At 44.9% G+C, this 22,300-nt stretch overlaps 1 protein-coding gene and 1 long non-coding RNA gene across 6 annotated transcripts; one reads left to right on the forward strand and one right to left on the reverse strand.

Annotated features, from left to right (window-relative positions):
- Positions 1-882: 882 nt before the first annotated feature.
- On the forward strand, positions 883-22,055 carry Asb13 (ankyrin repeat and SOCS box containing 13). 5 transcript variants are annotated; one of them, XM_048460615.3, is made up of 7 exons: positions 883-975; positions 7,692-7,879; positions 8,297-8,495; positions 8,969-9,119; positions 10,782-10,916; positions 15,285-15,476; positions 16,564-22,055. In XM_048460615.3, the coding sequence occupies exons 2-7, from the start codon at positions 7,818-7,820 to the stop codon at positions 16,689-16,691; spliced, it is 867 nt and encodes a 288-aa protein (XP_048316572.1). In that variant the 5' UTR covers positions 883-975; positions 7,692-7,817; the 3' UTR covers positions 16,692-22,055. The 5 variants fall into 5 exon arrangements, with proteins under 5 accessions (XP_048316572.1, XP_085555278.1, XP_048316574.1 ...); XM_085699152.2 differs by having other exon boundaries at positions 893-1,048; XM_085699153.1 differs by lacking the exons at positions 883-975; positions 8,297-8,495 and adding an exon at positions 1,765-1,881 and having other exon boundaries at positions 16,564-16,595; positions 21,607-22,055.
- LOC146891947 (uncharacterized) lies at positions 7,693-8,359 on the reverse strand. The gene is made up of 2 exons (XR_015005051.2): positions 8,226-8,359; positions 7,693-7,953 (listed from the first exon to the last, which is right to left on the reverse strand). It is a non-coding gene; the product is annotated as an uncharacterized LOC146891947 (long non-coding RNA).
- Positions 22,056-22,300: the final 245 nt, after the last annotated feature.

A 22,300-nucleotide genomic window follows, 5' to 3' on the forward strand; every position in this document is an offset into this window, starting at 1 on the left:
ATCCTAGCACTCAAGAGGCAGAGGCAGGTAGATCTCTTTGAGTTCGAGGCCAGTCTGGTCTACAAAGTGAGTTCCAGGACAGTCTACAGAGAAACCATGTCTCACAAATCCAAACCAAACCAAACCAAAACAACAACAAAAAATTGCCTTGGTCATTTCTTTCACAGCAGAAGAACAGTGATGAAAACACAGAAAAAATAATATTCTAAGGAACTACTCAAGGCAACAAATTAGGTAAATTGTATAGACACATTTTGAGAAAGGAACAGATTGCTAAAACTGACCCAAGAAGAAATAGAAATGTAGGCTAGCAAGATGACTCAGTGAGCTAAGTAAGGCACTTGCCTCTAAATCTAACAACTTGAGTACACACCTAAGAACCTATATTATGGAAGGTGAAAATTGACTCTTGCAAGCTGTCCTCTGATGTCTGCACATATGCTTATGACAAATAGATAAATGTAATTTAAAATAATTTAAAAAGCAATAGAAAATATGAACAAACATCTCAAGTAGGTTTAAGTTAGTAATTTAAAAGTTTACACACACACACAAAATCCCAGGACCAAACACCTTTATCATGAATTCTGGGGAAAAAAAAGTTTAAAGAATAGGTGACATCAATGCTTCACAACCCCTTTTACAAAACAGATGAGGTAAAATTTCCAAAATCACTCATAGTTCATTATCCCCTGATATCAAGTCTAGCAAAATATAACAGGAAAAGTCACACGGGAGCACATTTTGCACACTTCAGTTTGCATGCGCAAGCATGCACACCTTTTTGAGGTGACACGGGTGTGGGTAGCAAGCAGCAAGCTGCGAATCAACAGAAACTACAACTCCCAGAGGTGGCCACGAAAGCAGTCAGGCCCCGCCCAGCGGCCTGTGCGCCCGGGTAGGTCCTGGCACGTCCCGGCTTGGGTTCGGGCTTAAGTCCAGGCTCAGGTCCCAGTGCCCGGAGTCACAAGGCCGGTAGGTAGGGCCCCAGAGCCGGCGAGCCCCATGGAGCCGCGCGCCGGGGACGGCAGCTTTTTGGGAGACGTGGGTACGTGCTTCGCGCCACAGAGGCCAAGGGCACCACACAGGGGCTGGAGCCAGGACCAGGATATCAGCTCTTGGGGATAGAGTAAGCTTAAGGGTGGCCTTTATCCCGGAGATGGGCAGCGCGCACGGTTGATGGAGTGGGATGTAGAGATTCGAGCAGGGTCCGGGTGATTCTGAGCATCTCGGATCGGCGTTTAATTTTGTCACCTTGTTCCAGACCAGTGCACTGCGGGGTTGGTCATCCCTGTGTTGCACCAGGTGTGGGATTCAGAACCGCCAGTTCACCCGAGCACCGCACGCTTTGGGGATCACGCGGGGTCGTTGCCTAGTTCAGTGACAGATCCTGGGAAACGTGTGTGCACTGGGCACACTGATTGGCAGCCTCAGCAGGAACCCACTGCGGTTTCTGCACCACTTTCGGGGCGCTTGGTGCAGTGTATTGCGTGGTTCATAGCATCCTACCCATACTTCAACTGCGACTGTTATGCCCAGATCACGGAGTCCCCCCAAAAGAACTAGGAAACCTTTGTATGTAAAAGCAAAGAACCTTTATTCTTATTCAAGTTCAAACTCGTATTCTCCCCGTGTCCAACGCATTGGCACGATAAGAGAGCCTCAGGCTCAGTTGGGGTGGGTTTTTTTTATATATATAAAACCAGAGGTTGGGCTGGGGGATTTCTAAGGTTCAGGACTTCTGGTTGACTGACGTTTGTCTAGGGGTGTCCTGGTGAAAAGCGATGGGTGTGTGCTGGCAGGTGATCCTATCTACAATGGTTGAATTGATTCCTGGTTGGTGCCTGGGTGGTCTTTCTTGGAACCAGGTATTGTCTTCAGGTAAACTGAAACCCAGACCTCTACTGAGCTTTCCTTGGCCAGGCCCTACTAGGGAGTATGTGCCAGAATGAGGACAGGGCCCAAATCTGTGGCATTTCTGGCGCTAAAAAAGTGTTCTCTGTACCTTTAGGGCAGCCTTAGAATGAAGCAGATTCGAGGGCGAAGAGGCATTCTTCGGAGAAGTAAATTTTTCTTTAGTGCTTACAAAGTAATAGCATGATAAATAAATGAAAATATATTCAGAAATCTTGGAAAGAAAACAAACAAAACAAAAACAAAGTTAAACAAACCAAAATGCCCCCTGCCCCAGCATTTGTACATAAATAAAAACAGTAATGTAAAGAAAATGAAAAACCGTAAGAGTTAATTTAGCCAAGTAGGAAATTGCAGTCATAACAAGGCAGATAATTATTTTAATTGATTTTTGCAAAACAAACACCTTCAGAATGATCAAAGGCCGTTTAATGAGTATCTGTTTTTCTTGGCACCCCGGCTGGTCCAAGACTTTGACCCTCATAGCGTGGTCAGTATTTGATTCAAGTGAATATGCCATGGGTGGCTAACTACGGAAGCCTGTAAAGCACACATTTTATTTTGCTCAGGTAGAGGATAGCACAGCATCAGAGCCAGGCCTGGTGGAAGTCACCTGAAACCCTAGCCCTTGGAAAGTAGAGTTCCTGGCTAACCTAGGCTATAAGGCAAGACCTGGTCTCTAAATAAATATTTTAAAAACATCACTCCCAAGTATATTTTCTGCACAGCTTGTAGAAAAGAAAATCACATTCTTAATTAGTGGATGCACACATGTTGAGGCTCTTGGATTTTTTTTATTTTTAATTTTAATTAACTATTTATTTATTTTTTGAGACAGTTTTTCTGTGTGGCCCTGATTGTTGCAGAACTTACTTTGTAGCCCAGGCTAGCCTTGAACTGGCCACCTGCCTCTGCTTCCCGAGTACCTGGCTTGTGCCACTACACTGGATTTTTTTGGCATTGTCATTTAAAAAATAATATGCTTCTCCAAAAATCTGTCTTGGGGGTATTTGTATTTCTGGCCTAAGTGAATAAACTGAATGTGTTAGATCCAAAACAGCATCACTGTTCCAGCAAAAGTGGAGCCCACTATAGGGATTTTACCTGTGTAACATTCTGACCTGTAATTCTACATTCCTGTTGTATTGTAAACAAAATATTTATGCATACCACTTTTTAGATTGTTTTGGTTGCTTTTGTAGCTATATTTTCCTCTCAATTTAATGAGGCCTTTGGAGAGAAGGGACAGAAAAGATTGTCCATGTGTCATTGGGAACTCCGTAGCTTCATTATTCTTTTTTAATGTGACCACATACTCTTAGCAAGAATTCAGGATGCTTTCCAAAGCTTAGAGTCATACTTTGAAGGGTCAGAACGGAAAACTTACCCTGAAATAGGAATTCAAAGAGAAGTTGTTGTTAAACAAGCAAGACAAGCATACCTGAGGCTAAAATAGATCTCAAAGAAAATAATAATAACTAATAAACCCACTTTTGATGAGCAAAACAGTACACATCCTTATCTTTTCTCTGTAATGTGACCCTGTGAAAAGTTAGGTCCTTCACAAGAAAACTAAGGTTGCCACTTCAAATGAAAACCTTTCTAAAGTTCTTCAACAGAAATGAAGAAGATGAGCCAGGCATGGAGGTATGCACTTGGAATCTCAGCTGCTCAGACAGGAGGATGGTGATGAGTTCAAGGCCAGTTCAGACTACTTCCAAAAAATAAAAACAAGAAAAGACAGAAGGAGAATTCAGGGCTTTGTGAAATGAAGCCCCAGCTCCCTATGATTTGCGACTGAGGCTTGGGAAGGAAGGGAGAGCACCCTCATGTGTAAACATCTTAGGGTGGCTAACAACAGGGAAGGCAGGCAGCAAATTACTGGTGAGTGATGTGGAGGGGAAGGAAAAGATGAAGATCAAGCATTCTAGGCAAGTGTGTTCAGCAGGGCTGCGGAAGGGGACTCCTGTCCCTCGTGGTGCAGCAACTTCCTGGTTCTTTCTCCTCCCAGGCTATCTGTTTTCACTTTCACTTTCTCTCTTTCTCTTTCTTTTCCTCAGTCTTTTGGAGCTGCACCTCCCTAGTCTCTCCACAGAGGCAAACTTTTTTTCTTTAACCTCATTGTGTGTTTAAAAAAAAAATGTATAGATTGGGATTCTTCTTCTTCTTCTCCTTCTCCTTCTTCTTCTTTTAAAACATTTTAAGGTCACATTGCATGTCATTTATACATTTTTTTGTCAAAGAATATTTTGGAGATTTATAATTAAAACATTTAAAAAGACTTAGTTGTGAAATACTTTAAACACAAAAACAGCTCTAATTTTTTTAAAAAAAATATTATTTATTTTATTTTATGTGCATGAATGTCTGTGTGAGGGTGCCAGATCAGCTGGAATGGGAGTTACAGACAGTTGTGCGCTGCCATGTGGGTCGTGGGAATTGAACCAGGATCCTCTGGAAGAGCAGTGCTTTTAACCGCTGAGTCATCTCTCCAGCCCTGCAGATCCGATGTTAAAGTAAAGATTTCTACAAATAAAGAGACAGGCACCTTGACTTCCAAAAGATAATAACCACCGGAAGACTGTGATCAGGTCCCACGTGACCAACTTACTCTTTGGCTAGATGAGGAGAAAGGGAGATGGGAGCAAACTGGTAATGGGAGACCAGTTACATAGCAAGGATTGAAGATTGGGCTCCAGCCCCAGAGGGAGCTTACCAAAATAGTGCAGCGTTTCAGGTTTCCAATGTAACACTACCTCCAGGATAGAATTCTGAGATTCAGGAATGGGGCACTCCATCAGAACTGGGGTCCTGGCACTGGGTTGGACCAGCCGGTGTGAAGCCTGACGAGCCAGTGCCCTAACTGACTGTATTTTCTGCACTTACTTTTAGGAATATATTTAAGTTCTCACACACAAGCTGTCCTTCCCCTTACTTTTTCTGTTGTCCTCCCTGGTGCTCGCTACCAGTCTTTATGGAGAGAATGCCTTGTTTCTCTCTGATTTGTAACCCTAGAGGAGCCACCCAGTGGCCGGGAGTGTTGGATGCACCCTAGATGACTAATGCCCCTACCTGCTATAAAGCTATCTTTTGCTGATGTCAGTGAGCAGGTGGCAGCTCTTTCCATGTGCAGATTCCATGCTCTGGCTTTTTGTTTCTGTAACGGCTAATATTTCTTGACCGCTTAATTGGGCTTGGAGTAACCTGGGAGATACACCTCTGGGTATTTCTGTGAGATCCTTTCCGGAGAGGTACAGCTAAGACCTGGAGGAATGTGGCTCTCTCCAATCCATGGACTGGGGTTGTAGATGGAAGAAAAAAGGAGAAATTGAGCTGAGCGCTAGCTTTTCATCTCTCTCTCCTGTGCACACAACGTGTGAGCTGTCTAATGCTCCTGCACCTATGTCCTGCCCGCTGTGATGGGTTTTATCTCTTACCCTGAGCCAAAATAAACTCTTCCTGCCTTAAGTTGCATTTGTTAAGTGTTTTCCAATAGTATTGAGAAAAAGTAACTGATATAGTTACTCTTAAATTTTTTATCTTATTTTTTTAATTGATATTTATTGAGCTCTCATTTTTCTCTGCTCCCCTCCTTGTCTCTCCTCTCCCCCCTTAAGCCCTCCCCCAAGGTCCCCTTGCTCCCAATTTACTCAGGAGATCTTGTCTTTTTCTACTTCCCATGTAGATCTATGTAAGTTTCTCTTAGTGTCCGCGTTGTTGTCTAAGTTCTCTGGGATTGTGGTTTGTAGGCTGGCTTTCTTTGCTTTATGTTTAAAAACCACCTATGAGTGAGCACATGTGATAATTGTCTTTCTGTGTCTGGGTTACCTCACTCAAAATGATGTTTTCTAGCTCTATCCATTTTCCTGCAAAATTCAAGATGTCATTATTTTTTTCTGCTGTGTAGTACTCCATTGTGTAAATGGACCACATTTTCCGTATCCATTCTTCAGTTGAGGGGCATTTAGGTTGTTTCCAGGTTCTGGCTATGACAAACAGAGCTGCTATGAACATAGTTGAGCACATGTCCTTGTGGCATGATTGAGCATTTTTTGGAAATATACCCAAAAGTGGTATTACTGGGTCTTGAGAAACATTGTTTCCTAATTTTCTGAGAAATCGCCACACTGACATCCACGGGGTTGTACCAGCTTGCATTCCCACCAGCAATGCAGAAAATTCTTATTTTTATTTTATGGTTGTGGGTGTTTGGCCCTTATATGTGTTGATGTAACACATGTATTCAGTACCATCAGAGGCCAGAAGAGGGTGTTGAATCCTCCAGGGCTGGAGTTATAAATGGTTCTGAACCATCATGTAGGTGCTAGGGATTGAACTCTGGTCCCCTGAAAGAACAGTCAGAGCTCTTAACAACTGATCCATCTCTCCAGCCCCCTCCTATACATCTGAATTGTGGTGAAGAGCCTATAACAAAAGAGTTCAGTGGTGTTAAGCACGTTGCACATTAAGCACAACAATCACCATCCTTCACCCACTGAACTCTTTTTATCCTGAAAATTTGACTCCATACACCTATTAGGCAATAACTCTCTACCTCCCCCAGTTCCACTAGACTTCTTTCTTTTGTGTTTACTTTAGGTACCCCATGTGAGTGGAATCATAGAGCACATGGCCTTTTGTGAGTCACTTTTGCACTTAACATAGCATTTTCAAGACCTAGACACGTTTTCATATTTTCTTCCTTTGTAGAGCTAATGTGTGTTGTGTATACCACATTGACTTGTGCACTCTTCTCTTGATCAGCACTTAATTGACTTTAAGTTGTTAGCTACTGTTGTGGGAGTAACTTCCGCTGCCTCAACCAATAGTCGCTGAAATACGAGCCCACAGTGCAGCGGGGAGCGACTTCCGCTCCGTCAGCCAATAGCTGCTGAAATACCAGCCCACTGGGGCGTGGTATATTTCTCTTTTAAAAAGAGAAGCAGTTCCAGAATAGGCCCTCTTGGTTCCGGCTCGAGCGGAAGTCGCTCCCCGCTGCACTGTGGGCTCGTATTTCAGCGACTATTGGTTGAGGCAGCGGAAGTTACTCCCACAACAAGCTACACTATAGAACACTCTCCCCTCAAACTGTATATTGCTACTTTTGGGCTACTTCCTTCTTGGTAAGGCACAGTTTTCAGAGGTAAATGTGTGCAATAGCAGTGAGCCATAGCTGTGTCTGTAAGGGCCAGGGGTGGGAGAGGGGATCATAGTGTGAACCAGATACATAGCACAGACATCCTTATATGCTCTTTTTTAATTTATTATTTTATTTCATATGCATTGGTGTTTTGACTGAGTGTGTGTATCTGTGTGAGGGTGTTGAATCCCCTGGAACTAGAGTTACAGACAGCTATGAGCTGCCATATGGATGCTGGGAGTTGAACCTGGGTCCTCTGGAAGAACAGTATGTGCGGGTTTTTTTTTCTTTTCTTTCTTTCTTTCTTTCTTTTTTTTTTTAAGACAGGAGTTCTCTGTGTAGCCCTGGCTGTCTTGGAACTTGCTCTGTAGATCAGGCTGGCCTTGAACTCACAAAGGTAGACCCGCCTCTCTGTCTCCTGAGTGCTGGGATTAAAGGCATGGGCCATCACCGCCAGGTGCAGCCATCCGCTGAGCCATCTCTCCAGCCCTGCTTATGGATTTTAATCGGACCATCGGGATCAATTGCATAGCCACATATGGTGTATTGCCTGCCACTGGGTGCTGGAGTCTCACATGTGTTCATTTGTCCTGATGGAAGTCGGAGGGTTTTCGTAAGGGCTCTGTTTCCTCTGCAGGTTTCTGGGTGGAGCGCACCCCTGTGCACGAGGCAGCTCAGCGGGGCGAGAGCCTTCAACTTCAGCAGCTGATTGAGAGTGGAGCGTGTGTTAATCAGGTCACCGTGGACTCCATCACGCCCCTTCATGCTGCCAGTTTGCAGGGCCAGGCCCAGTGTGTGCAGTTGCTGCTGGCAGCTGGTGCCCAGGTGGGTGACCTTGTGGGGTTGATGGCGACCTAGCTGCAGCTCCTACGAGTGTCTGGGGCGGGCTCGGGAGCATACTAGAGAGAAGAAAAGACTCTTAAGGTCGTGCAAACACGTGGCTAGTCGGGGGTGTTCCAGTGAAACTGCTTAGGCAGCTGGAAGCCATGAGGGGAGGTGGGGTGGTTGCTGTGGACCAGATCTGGGAAGTGGTTTTGGATGGGGGCGGTTTTAGCAAAGTGGTTTAGCGTAACTCTGCTCGGAGATGGTCAGGGCAGAGCAGGGTAGCTATGGACTAGACGCAGACTCTCAGGGTGCTGGGGGAATGAAAGTAACAGAACAAACTTCTGACCTGGTTGCCTTTGCTAGCGTGCGTATTCACAGCACGGTTTGTTTTAGCGGCCAGTGGTTTCCATTCTGCAGGCTGTCAACTTGCTTAGCAGAGCTGTCAGAATCTGCAGCAGCACCTATGCTGGTGCTCACAACGAATACCGCTCTCTGTTCTCGGAGCTCACCTGGTGAGAGCAGAGCGAAGGCAGCGCACCATTGCACCATTTACTCTTCCCCAAAGCTAGCAATGGAACAAGTTTCGCGGTTTTCACTGTGTAGAAGCCAAACTTCGGTAAATTCCGAATTTGTTTTCCCTGTGTAGGGAGTTGCCCTCTTTCTGGATGGTGATTTTTCATATAAAATGAGGCATGCTAAGCAGTATAGAGCACTTTTTTTTTTTAATAAGTAAAAGCTGAGTTAAAAGTCATCTTGATATCCATTTCCCCAGCTTGCAACCTCAGGCTCTCCCTTTCTGCCCTATGTTTATTATTTGCCTAGGGTGGTGGTGTGGGGATGAGGCCAAGTTTCAGCCTGCCCTGGAAGGGAAGGGAGAATGAGGGACCTCTATACTTACGAGACTCGTGTGCATTCCTACCTCCAATCCACACATCTTTCTCTTTGAACTCCCTCGCCTGGCTTGATGCATACCAGCAAACTGGTAATTTTAAGACACAGTCTTTCTAAACATGGATCTGCATAAAGATCACAAGCGTCATCCCGCTCATTTATCTCACCCTTTGACGTTCGTTTCCTCTGTTGTTGGAGGTGGATGCGCGCAACATTGATGGCAGCACCCCTCTTTGTGACGCTTGTGCCTCAGGCAGCATCGAGTGTGTGAAGCTCCTGCTATCCTATGGGGCGAAGGTCAACCCTCCTTTGTACACAGCGTCCCCGCTGCACGAGGCCTGCATGAGTGGTGAGTCTCTGTGTCAGCGACCCTTGGAATGGCCCAGTGTAAAGCACTTAGAGCCCAGAGGAGGAGAGTGGCCTGTGTCCGAGGGGGAGGGACCCGGTTCTTCTCGAACGAAAGAATTCAGTCAGGAGAGACATGGTTTAAGCAGAAGTTTTTCTAAATCAAAGCTAGGCAAAACAAAGACTCCACAGAAAGATTGGAATGTGCCATCCCATGGTGTGTGCAGCCCAGAGAATTCTGAGTTGTGGATCATAAAGAAGTTTTTATGAATATTTGTGAGGTAGGATGCATATTCTTCTCCGAAATTATGGTGGATCAGACTTTCCATTTTAGGGTATTTCTTCTAAGAAAACAAAACCCATCAAAGGAGAGGTGTGTGTCAAAACCCTCAATGCCAGTGATATTATAATGTCAGGTTATTTGGGGATGTGGACCCTTCAGCAACATGCATATGTCGGGAAAGGCCTTGGTGCCTTAGTCTCTGATCCACTGGGACTAACCTAACTGAAGCTTCAATGATAACTATCCACAATGTCTATTTGACCATCAGGAGACATAGTTGCTAAGATACGGCTACAGGTTCCCTTGGTTTCCTTGCATCTAACTCCTTGCCCACCCAGTATCGACTAGGATTTGGTCTGAGGGAAAGGTACAAAAATGAGGTAAAAAGTGACTCAGAATCAGCTGGGAGCAATGGAACTGACTGGAAAGAATTTATCCAGGAGCAGGGAGGGATCTTTGGGAAAGAGGACTATGTGGTAGTTGTGATGTTAATGAGGTTGGTCAGCAGTGGGTGTGGGGTTAAGTTTTAGGGATGGGGATGGTTACTAGAGAGCTATCAACAATGAGGTGGTAATTAAGTGATAGGAGAAGATGGAGGATTGGCGGTGGTGGCACACGCCTTTAATCCTAGCACTCTGAGGCAGAGGCAGGTAGATCTCTGAGTTCAAGACCAGCCTGGTCTACAGAGTGAGTTCCAAGACAGTCAGAACTATTACACAGAGAAACCCTGCCTCAGAAGAACAACAACAAAAACCAAAAACACAAAGAACAACAACACGAAAGAAAGAAAGAAAGAAAGAAAGAAAGAGAAAGAAAGAAGGGAAGGAAGAAAGAAAGAAAAGAAAAACAGGGAAGATGGAGTCTGTAGCAGAATCTTCCTGGAAAGGAGGGAAGTGGGGGGGGGGAATCCCAATCCAAACCTTTTCTGAAGACAAGGAGGTGCCTGAGAGGGCAACTTGCAAAGTGAGAAAGTCAGAGAAAGGTTCCTTCTTCCCAGAGACTGGCGGGATGCAGCAGCTACGTGCGCTTTCTGTAACCTGGATGCTCTCCAGACATGGTGCTGGAAAACTTGGAGATGAGGATCCGGATGGTTTCTGATCCCTGTGTCCAAGTGGTTTCCCACATCTTCTGTCCTCAGCAGGGAGGTGGCTGTGACCCTTTCCTTTTACTACCAAGTGCGCTAAGAACTCCTGAGGGGGACAGAGGAGATGTCTTTGTATTCTTCTAGGGCCTTGCCGAGGTGCCAGCCGCTTTGTATGTTGAGATATAGGCTGCTTACCCTCTGTTTGTGGCAGCGCCACCGTTTCAGCTGCTGCTTGTTATGGTTACCATTTCCGGTATACATATTCATGAACATCTCCATCTCTCCCCTTTTGTTTTCAGGGAGTTCTGAATGTGTGAGGCTTCTTATTGATGTTGGGGCCAACCTGGAAGCTCACGATTGCCATTTCGGGACCCCTCTCCATGTTGCCTGTGCACGAGAGCATTTGGACTGTGTCAAAGTGTTGCTCAATGCAGGTATGCTGCTGCTTACTGAGCTGGTATTTACCCGAGTGGATGGGTTACCTGCGCTGGGCTAGCAGAGGTCTGGGTAGTGGAAGCAGACAGAAAACGGTTTGAAATCGATTCTCCCATCACTCAGAGAGAACGAGTGCCTTAGCCTCTGTATCTACAAGACTAGAAAAATAGCACCTATTTTCCCAGGTGTTGGGAATATTTTCAATAATGTTTCTATAATGCCTGGTGTACAGTCAACACTTAGCAAATGCATGTGACTATATTATTTATTTGTGCGTATGTGCATGCGTGTGTGTGTATGTACATGTGTGTGTATATTGTACACGTACCGGGGGGGATGTTAGGTGTCCTGCTTTACCACTCTCTGCTCTGCTTTATTCCCTTCAGACAGGCTCTCTCACTGAACTGTGAGCTAGGCTGGCAACCAGCAAACCTCAGTGATCCTCCTCTCTCTACCCCTCACAGAACATGGTTACGGTCCACAGAGCCATGGTTTCTATGTGGGTCCTGGAGATCTGAACTCAGGCCCTCTTGTTTGTACAGCAAATGGTCCTACTTGAGGAGCCATCTCAGATCCATGGATGGTTATTTTTAGCAAACATAGGTAGCGCTCATCATGTCTGCCTGATGAGGTTTGCTCTCTGAATCCGAGTAAGAGGTGTACTGGGAAATGGCTTTGGCAGCAGATAGGAGAACGGAGCGTGTATAATCTGGCTCGTGGCGGGTGTTTGAAAAAGACTCCCTGCAGAGAGACCCACGAAGTGAACAGAGGGTCTGCACGTGTTTGGGATAGGTGAAATCTTTTTTTTATCTTTTGGAATACGTAAATCTTTGGCTAGTGGACTCCATGAAAACAGAACCCAACAGTACCTGGATGGCCGCTGGAGTGAAGAAGCCAATTACAGCTGGGTGAACAATGAAGTCATTCCTTGATTCATGTGACAAAACTTGAGAAGTGTAGCAGAAGTATAGTCATTCTAAGCTCGTGGTTCCAGAGTGTCACTCTGCCTTTGAATTTCGAAATCTGCTTTTCTTAGCGTTAGCTGGCTGCTATGATAGCAGATAAATGGATGCAGCTGATACAAGCTGTGTGTGTGTGTGTGTGTGTGTGTGTGAGAGAGAGAGAGAGAGAGAGAGAGAGAGAGAGAGAGAGCGCGGGGTGGGTGCTTGGAAAGCCCAGAAGAAGCTTTCAAATCCCTGGAGCTGGATTTCCAGGCAGTGGTGAGAATAGCGTCTCTCAGCCCTTCAGCACTTTATATACTGAGGCTCTCTTGTAGTTTTTTTCAGAAGAGTGGAGCTTCTCCTTTTCTGGTGTCACTGGCTTACCACCCCTAATGCTTCATGGCTTACACAAGGTCTGGTGTCCAAACCTGATCCCTGCAGTCCAGCGTTGTCAGCTTTGAACTGGGTGACTTGAACCAATTACTATGACAGAGGAAAGGGATTGGAGCAGTCAGAGCCCACCCTGGAGTTGAGGGGAGGTCTGTCTGCTCACCCTACCCCAACTCCTAACACTTTTTTAAGGGGAAATTTCTATACATCGAGGATGAGTAGAATTTGGGATAGGGGCATCTCCTTTGCCATGGCAGCAGTTAAGCATTAAGGAAAGATGCAGTCTGGGGCAGAATGTACCAGGAAAGCAGAAAAGAGGGTCCCGAGCCTTGATCCAAACAGGAACTGAAGATGACAGGAGCCAGGAAGAGGTAGACCAGATACCACTTTAATTTCTCGTGGGCTCCCTCAACAGAATTGTTTTTTTACATTTTTTTCCCTTTGGTCTGCTTTCTCCTTGTGAAGTATTTCCAACCCTCATAGAAGCAGAGTGAGGTAGCATAGTCCTAGGTACTCACTCATGGAGTCTTACAAAACCAATGCATTTCTATACTGCGGAGGCCGAGCCATAGGCCTGTTGTGGACCTAAGGAGAGCCACATTCCGCATCTCCAGAAAACATGCAGTAGGTGCCTCTGCCGTGACGGCCAAGGTCCTGACTCCTGTGGAGGAGCTGAGCCATGTGTGGAGTGCTCACACTGTACTCCGCAGTGGACGAAGAGACAGTTGCGCCTTTTCTCGAGAGGCTGAGTTAAGGAACCAGGTTCTGTTTGCAGAGGGCGACAACTGGTGAGGGTCAGAGTCCAGTTATTACGGTTAGGTAACGTTTCATCTGATCACTAACAGTAAATATTTAACTCTAATGGAAGCGCCCAGAAGTGGGTAGTTAAGGATTATTTGCGCTTCCGTCTCCTTGGCAGAGCCGTCTTACTGTGTGATGAGTCATTTGTGCTGCTGTCTGGGGCTGGGGCTGTTCGCTGCTGTGTGTGTGCAAGGAGTAAAGCCCTCACTTTACTCCTTAGTTGTTTTTGAAGTTAGGATTTTGTTGGGAGCCAGCTTTGACCCCTTTCGCCAAAGCATGAAATTGACAGTTCTTAGGGCCTAGAAGGCGCTTTACCTCCCCCCCCTCATGGCCAAGACATGAAATGCTATGACATGCTCATTGTGCCACCAAGGCCCTCCCTATGACATTCTTCCCTCCCTCTCCTTTTGTTCCAGCTTTCTAGCAAACATCTGCCGGTGTTGGTCGTCTCTCACTGTTTCTGCTTTCACTGAGCACTCACTTGAGCCCATACAGATTGCTGTGCACACGCTTGGTCTGATGTTTCCCGTCGGCTGGCTTCCTTCTTTCACCCTCTTTCCTTTCGACCCAATCAAATAATACACATTATGGAAAAATCTTATTGTTTACTTTGGGAAGGCCACTTTGAAAGAGTCACTCAGGGTCCAAGGCCTTATCTCAGGAGCCAAGGTAGCTAACAGCAAGGAAGGAGGGTGTCTGTTCCAGATCTTTCCTGCTTCCCCTTTCTCTCCGACCTTGAGGGCATTTTGCTTCCTGATGTCTTTTTCTCCATTGTTAAAATTGAGATAATCACATTCCTTCCTGGTTGGCAAGAATATTGCAAGAATCAATAAGAGAAAGCCACTTGGACTTTAGACTCTGTGATCTTTACAAATTGTGTATCTAGCATTAAAATTTATTTTTGCACAATGGTTACAACAGTCTAAAAATTATTTACTCCTATAAGGAAATGTTGAAAGAAAACCATCTGAGGTAAGAGAGTGATTGGTTTGTGGGGCAATTACAAAATTTCATACCGTTTGTAATTTAAATGTGTGACTCAAGCCTTCTCCTTTGAGGAGTCAGCAGTCAGTCCCTCCTGACCTTAGCTTTCTGAACTTTGCGAGGAGGAATGGAAAGAGTACTCTCAGGATCACACCATGGCCATTGTGATAAATACAGTCCTTAATTCCAGATGATTAAACAGATTTTAAAGAAGAAAGCAGGGCTTTTTCAGTAATGTTTCAAGTAGAAACAGCACTAACCAATGGCTTGTTGCTGGCATAGCTATGAATTTACAATTGTGGTCTGAAACTATAATTTAGGGAATTTATTGACGCTAAGAAATTTGCTTAGTTTCTCTGAAATATTTTAAACTTTTTCGATTAATTGTTAGCTATTATTCTTTACTGGTTAACTTCTTCTTTCAAACAAATTCTGAGGCCTTAGAAAATCCATTATATAATACCGTGGATCAAGAGGGCCGTTTCACAGAGACCACTTTGGAATCGTAATTTTTAACTTTTAAACATTTATCTTAAACTTTTATTTATTGTGATTGTAAGCATGTAAGCTCAGGTGTGCATGCCTTGGTGCATTTGTGTTATCAGAGGAGAGTTTCATGGAGTTGGTTCTTTCCTTCCCTTTTTGTGGCTTCTGGGGAATTGGGTTCAGTTCACCAGGCTTGTGCCGAGCCTTCTGGCCAGGCTAAGTCTTTATTTTTGTAGTGCATTTTAAAATGATGTATTTAGTGACTAATTCTTTGAATCTTTCTGTATGCCCCCAGAAGGATAAGGAGGGTGGAGCTGAGTTCACAGCTGACCTCCAAACACATAATCTGTTTCCTGTGGTAGGGCAGCTGTGTCACGTGACGTGTCTGTGTCCAAGTATAAGGCTGCCACATTCGGGCGACACAGGATGATCCTTAGAAATCTAGGGACCTATGAGGACAGACTGCAGGGCACCTCAGAACAGACATTTGACACATAGAAACCTTTTATTTTGATATATATATCATATATATATATATAAATGTATATATATATTTGCTGCCCTTACTTTCATAAGGAAAGATAAGTATTCTTCTTGGATTTTGAGAAGGCACAGAAGAGTGCATCTTGATTTTGTTTTCTGCGCGGGGATTGCATTTGTGCTCTGCCAAAGGATGATTTGTAGCTCAGTTTTCTTCTTGGTTCTGCGTCCTCCCTTTGGTGACAGACATTCTCTGCTCTGCCCATCCCCCCCCCCCCCCACCAGGGGCCAATGTGAATGCAGCGAAACTTCATGAGACCGCCCTTCACCATGCAGCCAAAGTAAAGAATGTCGACCTCATTGAGATGCTCATAGAGTTTGGAGGCAACATCTACGCCCGGGACAACCGGGGGAAGAAGCCCTCGGACTACACCTGGAGCAGCAGCGCCCCGGCCAAGTGCTTTGAGTACTATGAAAGTGAGCCGGGCTCTGTTGTGCAAATGTCCCCGTATCCCAGTGTCTCAGTTAGGGTTTCTGTTGCTGCGTTGGAACACCGTAACCAGATAGCAAGCTGGGGAGAAAAAGCTTTATTTGGCTTACATTTCCATATTGTTCATCCTCAACGCAAGTCAGGACAGGAACTCAGACAGGGCAGGGTCTTAGAGGCAGAAGCTGATGCAGAGGTCATGGAGGGGAACTGCTTACTGGTTTGCTTCCCCCGGTTTGCTCACCCTACTTTCTTGTAGAAGTCAAGGCCACCAGCTTAGGGATGGCCCCCACCTGCCATAGGCTTAGCCTTCCCTCACTGCCTAGTAATTGAGAAAATGCCTTACAGCTGGATCACATGCAGGCATTTCCTCAACTGAGGCTCCTTTCTCTCTGTGACAAGTTTCTAACTTGTGACAAGTTGACACAAAACCAGTTAGTACACCCCGGTTGCCAGGAACCCCCACCAATCACCTTGGGTCCCCAGTCTGCTATTTCTCCTTGAATTTATGCTGACCGCTTTGAGTTGAGTCCTGAGCTCCTGTCCTTGGCCACTAGGATGTACTGGGAATACTTCCATCTCTGGGGACGGTTTTGTACTGAAGCACCAGCTCTTGCTGTATTCCTTGGCCTGTGGCCCCACTGAGGAAAGAAGCCTACAGTAACATGAGCAGGCTGCGAGCACCTTTCCTTGCGTAAACCCTTCAGTCGTGTCTCGTTTGGCTGAATGTATGACAAATGAGCCTCTTAGCCACACATTAGTTCTTTGCTGATAAATCTATTTGCTAAATAGTGTCAAAAACAAAGCAACAATCCCCTCCAACAAAACAAAATACGCCTGTCTCGAAAGACCCAACCCCACAGGATGAATCCCTGTGGACACCACCTGAGTCTTGTTGCCTGACTTCATTCTCTGGTCCCTGGCTCTCTGACTTTCCAGGGATGACATATGATCCATCCTAATTCTAGGGAGAAGGGAGGCTCTTCCAGTTCAGCCTTAGCACCCATTAACCCACAGGATGTACTTCTTCTAGAAATTATCCTCTTACATTTCCTTGTCTTTTTTTTTTCTTTCCAGAGACACCTCTTACACTCTCACAGCTCTGCAGGGTGAGCTTGAGGAAGGCCACTGGTGTTCGAGGGCTAGAGAAAGTCGCCAAGTTAAACATCCCTCCGCGGCTCATCGACTACCTTTCCTATAACTGACCTGCAAAGCAGGGACTGGATAGGCTGGTGACTTGCCTGGCTATCGCCTTGCTGTGCCTAGCCTTGGGCCCTAAGGAGTTCTGCCTGGTTCTCTGAAACACTGTCGTTGCTATAGATAGATTGACGCTGCGCTGTGTTCTTTTTGGCTGTCCTTTGGACGTCTTCCTCTGAACCCCGGAGAAGATCTCTGAAGCACCAGGTGGCCTGTGTCTGACGTCACAGTTGTGGATGTTGCTAGTCTTCTGGAACTAATGCTGTCATTCTAGGCTGGGCTCAGTTCTCCAGCTTTCCTCTTGTCACTGCTTCCCTCTAAGGCACCCAAGACAGGCAGTTCAAGGTGCACAGGGAATGCTGGGAACTCAGGACACTGATGTTGATTTTCCTATATCTGGGTGCCATGCCGCAGAAGCATCAGGTTCTAAGCACCTGACCCAGTGACCTGGAATGACCATTCTGCTGGCATTTTGCAACTCGGACAGTCTTTCTGGGGTGCAGCTGGCACTTTCCAAGGTCTCCCTGCACCCAGGTATATCTCTCAGGGGCTTACAGATCAGAGAGGGGAAGGTTCAGCCTTTGTACCCTGACATCTAGCAGTGTTTCATAGGACTCAATTCTTTTTAAAAAGTTTATGTTAGGTCTAGAGAGATAGCTCAGGACCAGAGTTCAGTTCCCAGCACCCACACCAGGCAGCTTACAATGGTCTATTACTTCAGCTCCAGGGGATCCGATACCCTCTTCTGGCCTCCTCAAGTGTTCACACATATATATGTATATACACATACATATGCACACACAGACACACACAGATAGAGAAGTATACATAATTAGTAATAAAAATCTTTTTAAAAGATTTAGAAGTTTGTTGGAAAACCTTTAGAATATATATACACACATGTATGTATATATGTGTCTCTATACATATATATATGCTGTAACAAGATTTATAATGAGCCATGTAAACAATATAAACAATAGGTAATTTGAAAGCATGTATTCCCATGGATAGTCATTTCCAATGTAAAGGGCTGTTAGAACACTTTTTGAGACAGGGTCTCACCATGTGACTCTGGCTGCCCTGAAACTTGCTTTATATAGATCAGGCTGGCCTTGAACTCATAGAAATCTACCTGCCTCTGACCCCTGAGTGCTGTGATTAAAGGTGTACACTACCATGCCTCGCTGTTTGAAGACTCTTTCAGGATTGTTTTTCATTTGTTTCTCTATTTGCCAAATGGAGTCTTCACCCACCCTTTAAAGGTAATTCCTTGAAGCTGCAAAATTAGTAAAACTGAGCTGCAGCACCCTAACACCCATGAATTTATTTTTCTTGCTTCTGGAATGTCTATCATGCATAAGCTATTGGTGCAAGACTTGAATCAGATGAGAATGAGATTCATCAGCCAAGGCAGAAAAAGAAAGTGGGCACAATCCCTTCCTATAGTAATAAAAATGAGCCCTACATTGTGGATTAAGTCTTGCATTTGGACTGAATTTTCCTGATTAACATTTATATCTTTTTTGTGTGTGTGTGGGAGGTTTCAAGATAGGGTTTCTTTTTTGTGTAGCTTTGGAGCCTGTCCTGAGACTTGCTCTTTAGACCAGGCTGACCTCGAACTCACAGAGATCTGCCTGCCTCTGCTTCCTGAGTGCTAAGATTAAAGGCACGCGCCACCGCCACCTGGCAACATTCTATATCTTAAGAATACTGATAACCCCCCCACATACAACAGGCAAAACTAGAGAATTTTCCACTAGTCATTCTATACCAAGAAAAGCCACCTTCTTTCAGTTATATACAAGTTCTAAACAAATCCACGATTCTGCATGTAATACTAATAACAATCACTTCAAAAGGGCATTGGATTCTGCCTCTTTTATCTTTGTAAGAGTTTTGCCTCTAACAATAAAGCCCAATAGGAGCTCCATCCAATTTATAGATAGAGTTCCTTCACCATTATTGCCCAATAAAAGTGGTTGAATGAAGTTTGTCCTTGTGTCTTATTTTCAAGGACACAAATGCAAGATGGGCTTCATCCTGTGAAAGCAGAGTAGGGTCACTCCCTGTTGTGGAGACCTGATGACTATCATTTTGGGTCCTTGTTCACTTTCTTTTTTTCAAGATAGGGCTGCGATGACATTTTGTTTATGATCTAACAAATAAAGCTTGCCTGAAGATCAGAGTGCAGAGCTAGCCACACTAGTTAGTCACAGAGGCCAGGCAGTGGTGGCACACACTTAATCCCAGCACTTGGGAGACAGAAGCAAACGGGTCTCTGTTAGTTCAAGGCCATCCTGGGCTACACAAAATTGATCTAAAATTTTTCTCTAAAAGAGAGACAGAGTTCACACAAAGGTGATCCTTGCACATGGGATCACATTTCTCTAATTCCAGCACTAGGGAGGTGGAGACAGGAGTGATATGGCTGGGTAGAGAGAGGAATATAAGGCAGGAAGAGACACGAGCTCAGTGCATGTTGAGGAATAGACTGAGGATGCAGTCTGAATGGCAGTCTAAGGACAGGACCGCCCCTTCGGTCTGAGCGTTGGTGGAAGTAAGAACTCTAGTGACTGCCGCTCTGCTTCTCTGATCCTTCAGCTTTCAACCCAATAGCTGACTGTGAGTTTTTATTTATTATTAAAACCAATTAGAATTCGTGCCTCACTATGTAGCCCTGGCTGTCCCGGAACTCAATATATAGACCAGGCTGGCCTCAAACTCACAGAGATTCACCTGCCTCTGCCTCCCAAGTGCTGGGGTCAAAGGCATGTGTCACTACACTTGGCTCCTTGTCTACTATTAAGCAGGGCTGTGATGATAAAAAGTTTCTTTGCTTCTGTGGGTGGGCCCGAATTGTGTCAGCTATAAAGCTGGGGTAACAGTTCAGGCTTGGATCACAAAGTTGATCTTGACTAACCACCGACTGATCTTTTTAACCCTACAAGTGAGGAAATGAGACCCATTATTTTTGTTGGTTTTTGTGGGGCTGAAGCTAGGTGATTGAAGGGTGCTTAAACAAACCTGAAGTTCTCCTCAAGTGTCAAAGGTATATGGTTATGATTGATCTCTGGTTTTGTTGATGTTTGTAGATCTTACACCTGTCTAAGTCATTCTCTTTTGCCTTTGGGAGGTGCCATAATTTCAGGGGGTACTGTTAACATCTTGAAACTCCATGTGCAGTGGATAGTTTGGAGAAGATATTTGCAACATATAAAATAAGCAACATAGTAAAAAATATAAAACTAGCTAGGCATGGTGGTATGTAGTTGGCTTTTTAATTTTTTTTAACTCTTTGGGGGCCCACCACCCAGTTCCCAAATAAATACACTGAGATTTATTCTTACTTATGAATACCTGGCCTTAGCTTGGCTTGTTTCTAGCCAACCTTTCTAACTTAAATTATCCTGTTTCTCTTTAACTACATTTTGCCTCTGGGCTTTTACCTTTATTCTATGTATCTTTTTTTCCATTTTATTCCATGGCTGGCTGTGTGGCTGGGTGGCAGGCCCCTGGCCCCTGCCTCCTTTTCTCACTCCTCCTCTGCTCTTCTCTAGATTTCACCTCCTATTTATTCTCTCTGCCTGCCAGCCCTGCCTATTCTTTCTCCTGTATAGCTATTGGCTGTTCAGCTCTTTATTAGACCAATCAGTTGTTTTAGGCAGGCAAAGTAACAAAGCTTTACAGAATTAAATAAAGGCAACATAAAAGAAAGCAACACATCTTCGCATCATTAAACAAATATTCCAAAATGAATGTAACACATTTTAAGCTAATATTCTACAACAGTGATACATAGTTTTAATCCCAACACTCAGGAGGCAGAAGCAGGAGGAACTCCATGAGTTTGAAGCCAGCCTACATAGCAAGTTCCAGGACAGCCAAGGCTATATATAGTAAGATTTTGTCTCATCACACACACACACACACACACACACACACACACACACACACACACACACACGATGGGAGGAAGGTTACCAAGGAGTCCCAGTTTTTTTTATTTATTTTTTTATTTTTATTGTATATGTATGAATGCTTTGCTTGCATATATATCTGTGCACTGCATGTGTACCTTGTGCCAGTGGAGGCTAGAAGAGGGTATCAAATGTCTTGGAACTGTAATTACAGATCATTGTGAGCAACCATATGGATGCTGGGAATCAAACTCAGGTCCTCTGAAACAGCATCCAGTGCTTTTAACTGCTGAGCCAAATCTCTAGCTCTTTAGAAAAAGCTAATGCATAGAGAATCATCATCAACATGCAAAAGACCTTTTTAAAATACAAATACAAGGGGGAGAAAGAGAACTGTATGATTATTATAAGCTGGATTCTCTGTGCTATGAAACAGAGGTTTGAGTTATGTGATCTCCGTTCCTCTGTAGGCATTGACTTACTTTGGACCTATATTAGATAAGCTAAGTCTGACGGCCCTGGCTATGCTGCTTGGCTTATAGATTTGCTCTCATCTCCTCTGAAGGAAAATGCTGGATAAAACACCATTCAGGGTTCGGTCCTACTGCTCCTACATGACTCACCCCTTAGATGATTACAAGCCTTCTATTTTGGAGGTGCCATGGACAAAGTCCCCAGCTTCAAGCCCTGCCTAAGGGATCATTCTGTAGTGCATCAGTTACCCCAGCTTGTGCTGTGCAGGAGGCTGGACAACCCCATTCCTGAGTGCCTCCTGGCCTCTGCAGGTTTAAGGCATGGGGCTGGAGGGGGAAGAAGGGGTGCTGATGAATCTAAGAAACTGTTCATATCTGGGTGCCTTATAGTCTTCCAGGTCAGGAATTGATTCTTATTTTTTCCTGTGCTCCTGAAATACTACCTACAATAATCCACCCAACTTCTAGGTAAGTGTTCGGAGAGTTTGGAAATCGTTTGTGACACCTTGGCATGCTTGGTTCTTCCCCAGGTTGCTTGATTAGAAAGCAAGCTTTCTTCTGGGAGACACCCTTCCCTTCTGAGCCGTGACATTCCTTTATTCACCAAAAAGGACATAAAAATTGGTCTGAGAACAAAGCCCTCCGGCTCACTCATATTGCAAGCAGCTGAGCTGGCACACAAGCTAAGGCTGTGCCACAAAAGTGTTGGCAAGCTATGGACTGTGTCTGCCATTTGGACATCCCCATGTTTTGTGGAAGGGCCTAGAAGTTATCCCCAGTCCCTAGAGTCTTTGCTTTCTTTCTTTTTCCTACCCTGGTAACACATGGCCTTAGAGGTAGGCTTCAGTTACACCATCAGGGAAGTCATATTATTCTGGCAATTTGAATGAAATCGTGTTTTCGGTTGGTCCAGTCTAAACAGTGTCTCTGAAAAGCCTAAAGTTTCCAAATGATGAATAAATGGAGAGATTCATATTCACTCTTGCTCTCATTTATTTGTTTAAATAAGATTTTACTTCCCTGCAGCTGGTCTCCAGGTGTACGCTTCTTGGGATTACAGCCTTTGAAGCTGAGGAGAATTTGCTCCTGAGCTCCAAGCCAGGACATTTCACTTCTTTATGAGTCTGCATGCCAAGGGCTCAGCAAAGGCAACTTCCACTGCCTTTTGGTATTAACCTGAGTCCTGAGGCTCATCTTGCTCTGCGAGGGAGAGATCAGTGAGGC

This window comes from Myodes glareolus, chromosome 14 (assembly GCF_982192425.1).
Source record: "Myodes glareolus chromosome 14, mMyoGla1.1, whole genome shotgun sequence".
Lineage (NCBI taxonomy): Eukaryota > Metazoa > Chordata > Mammalia > Rodentia > Cricetidae > Myodes > Myodes glareolus.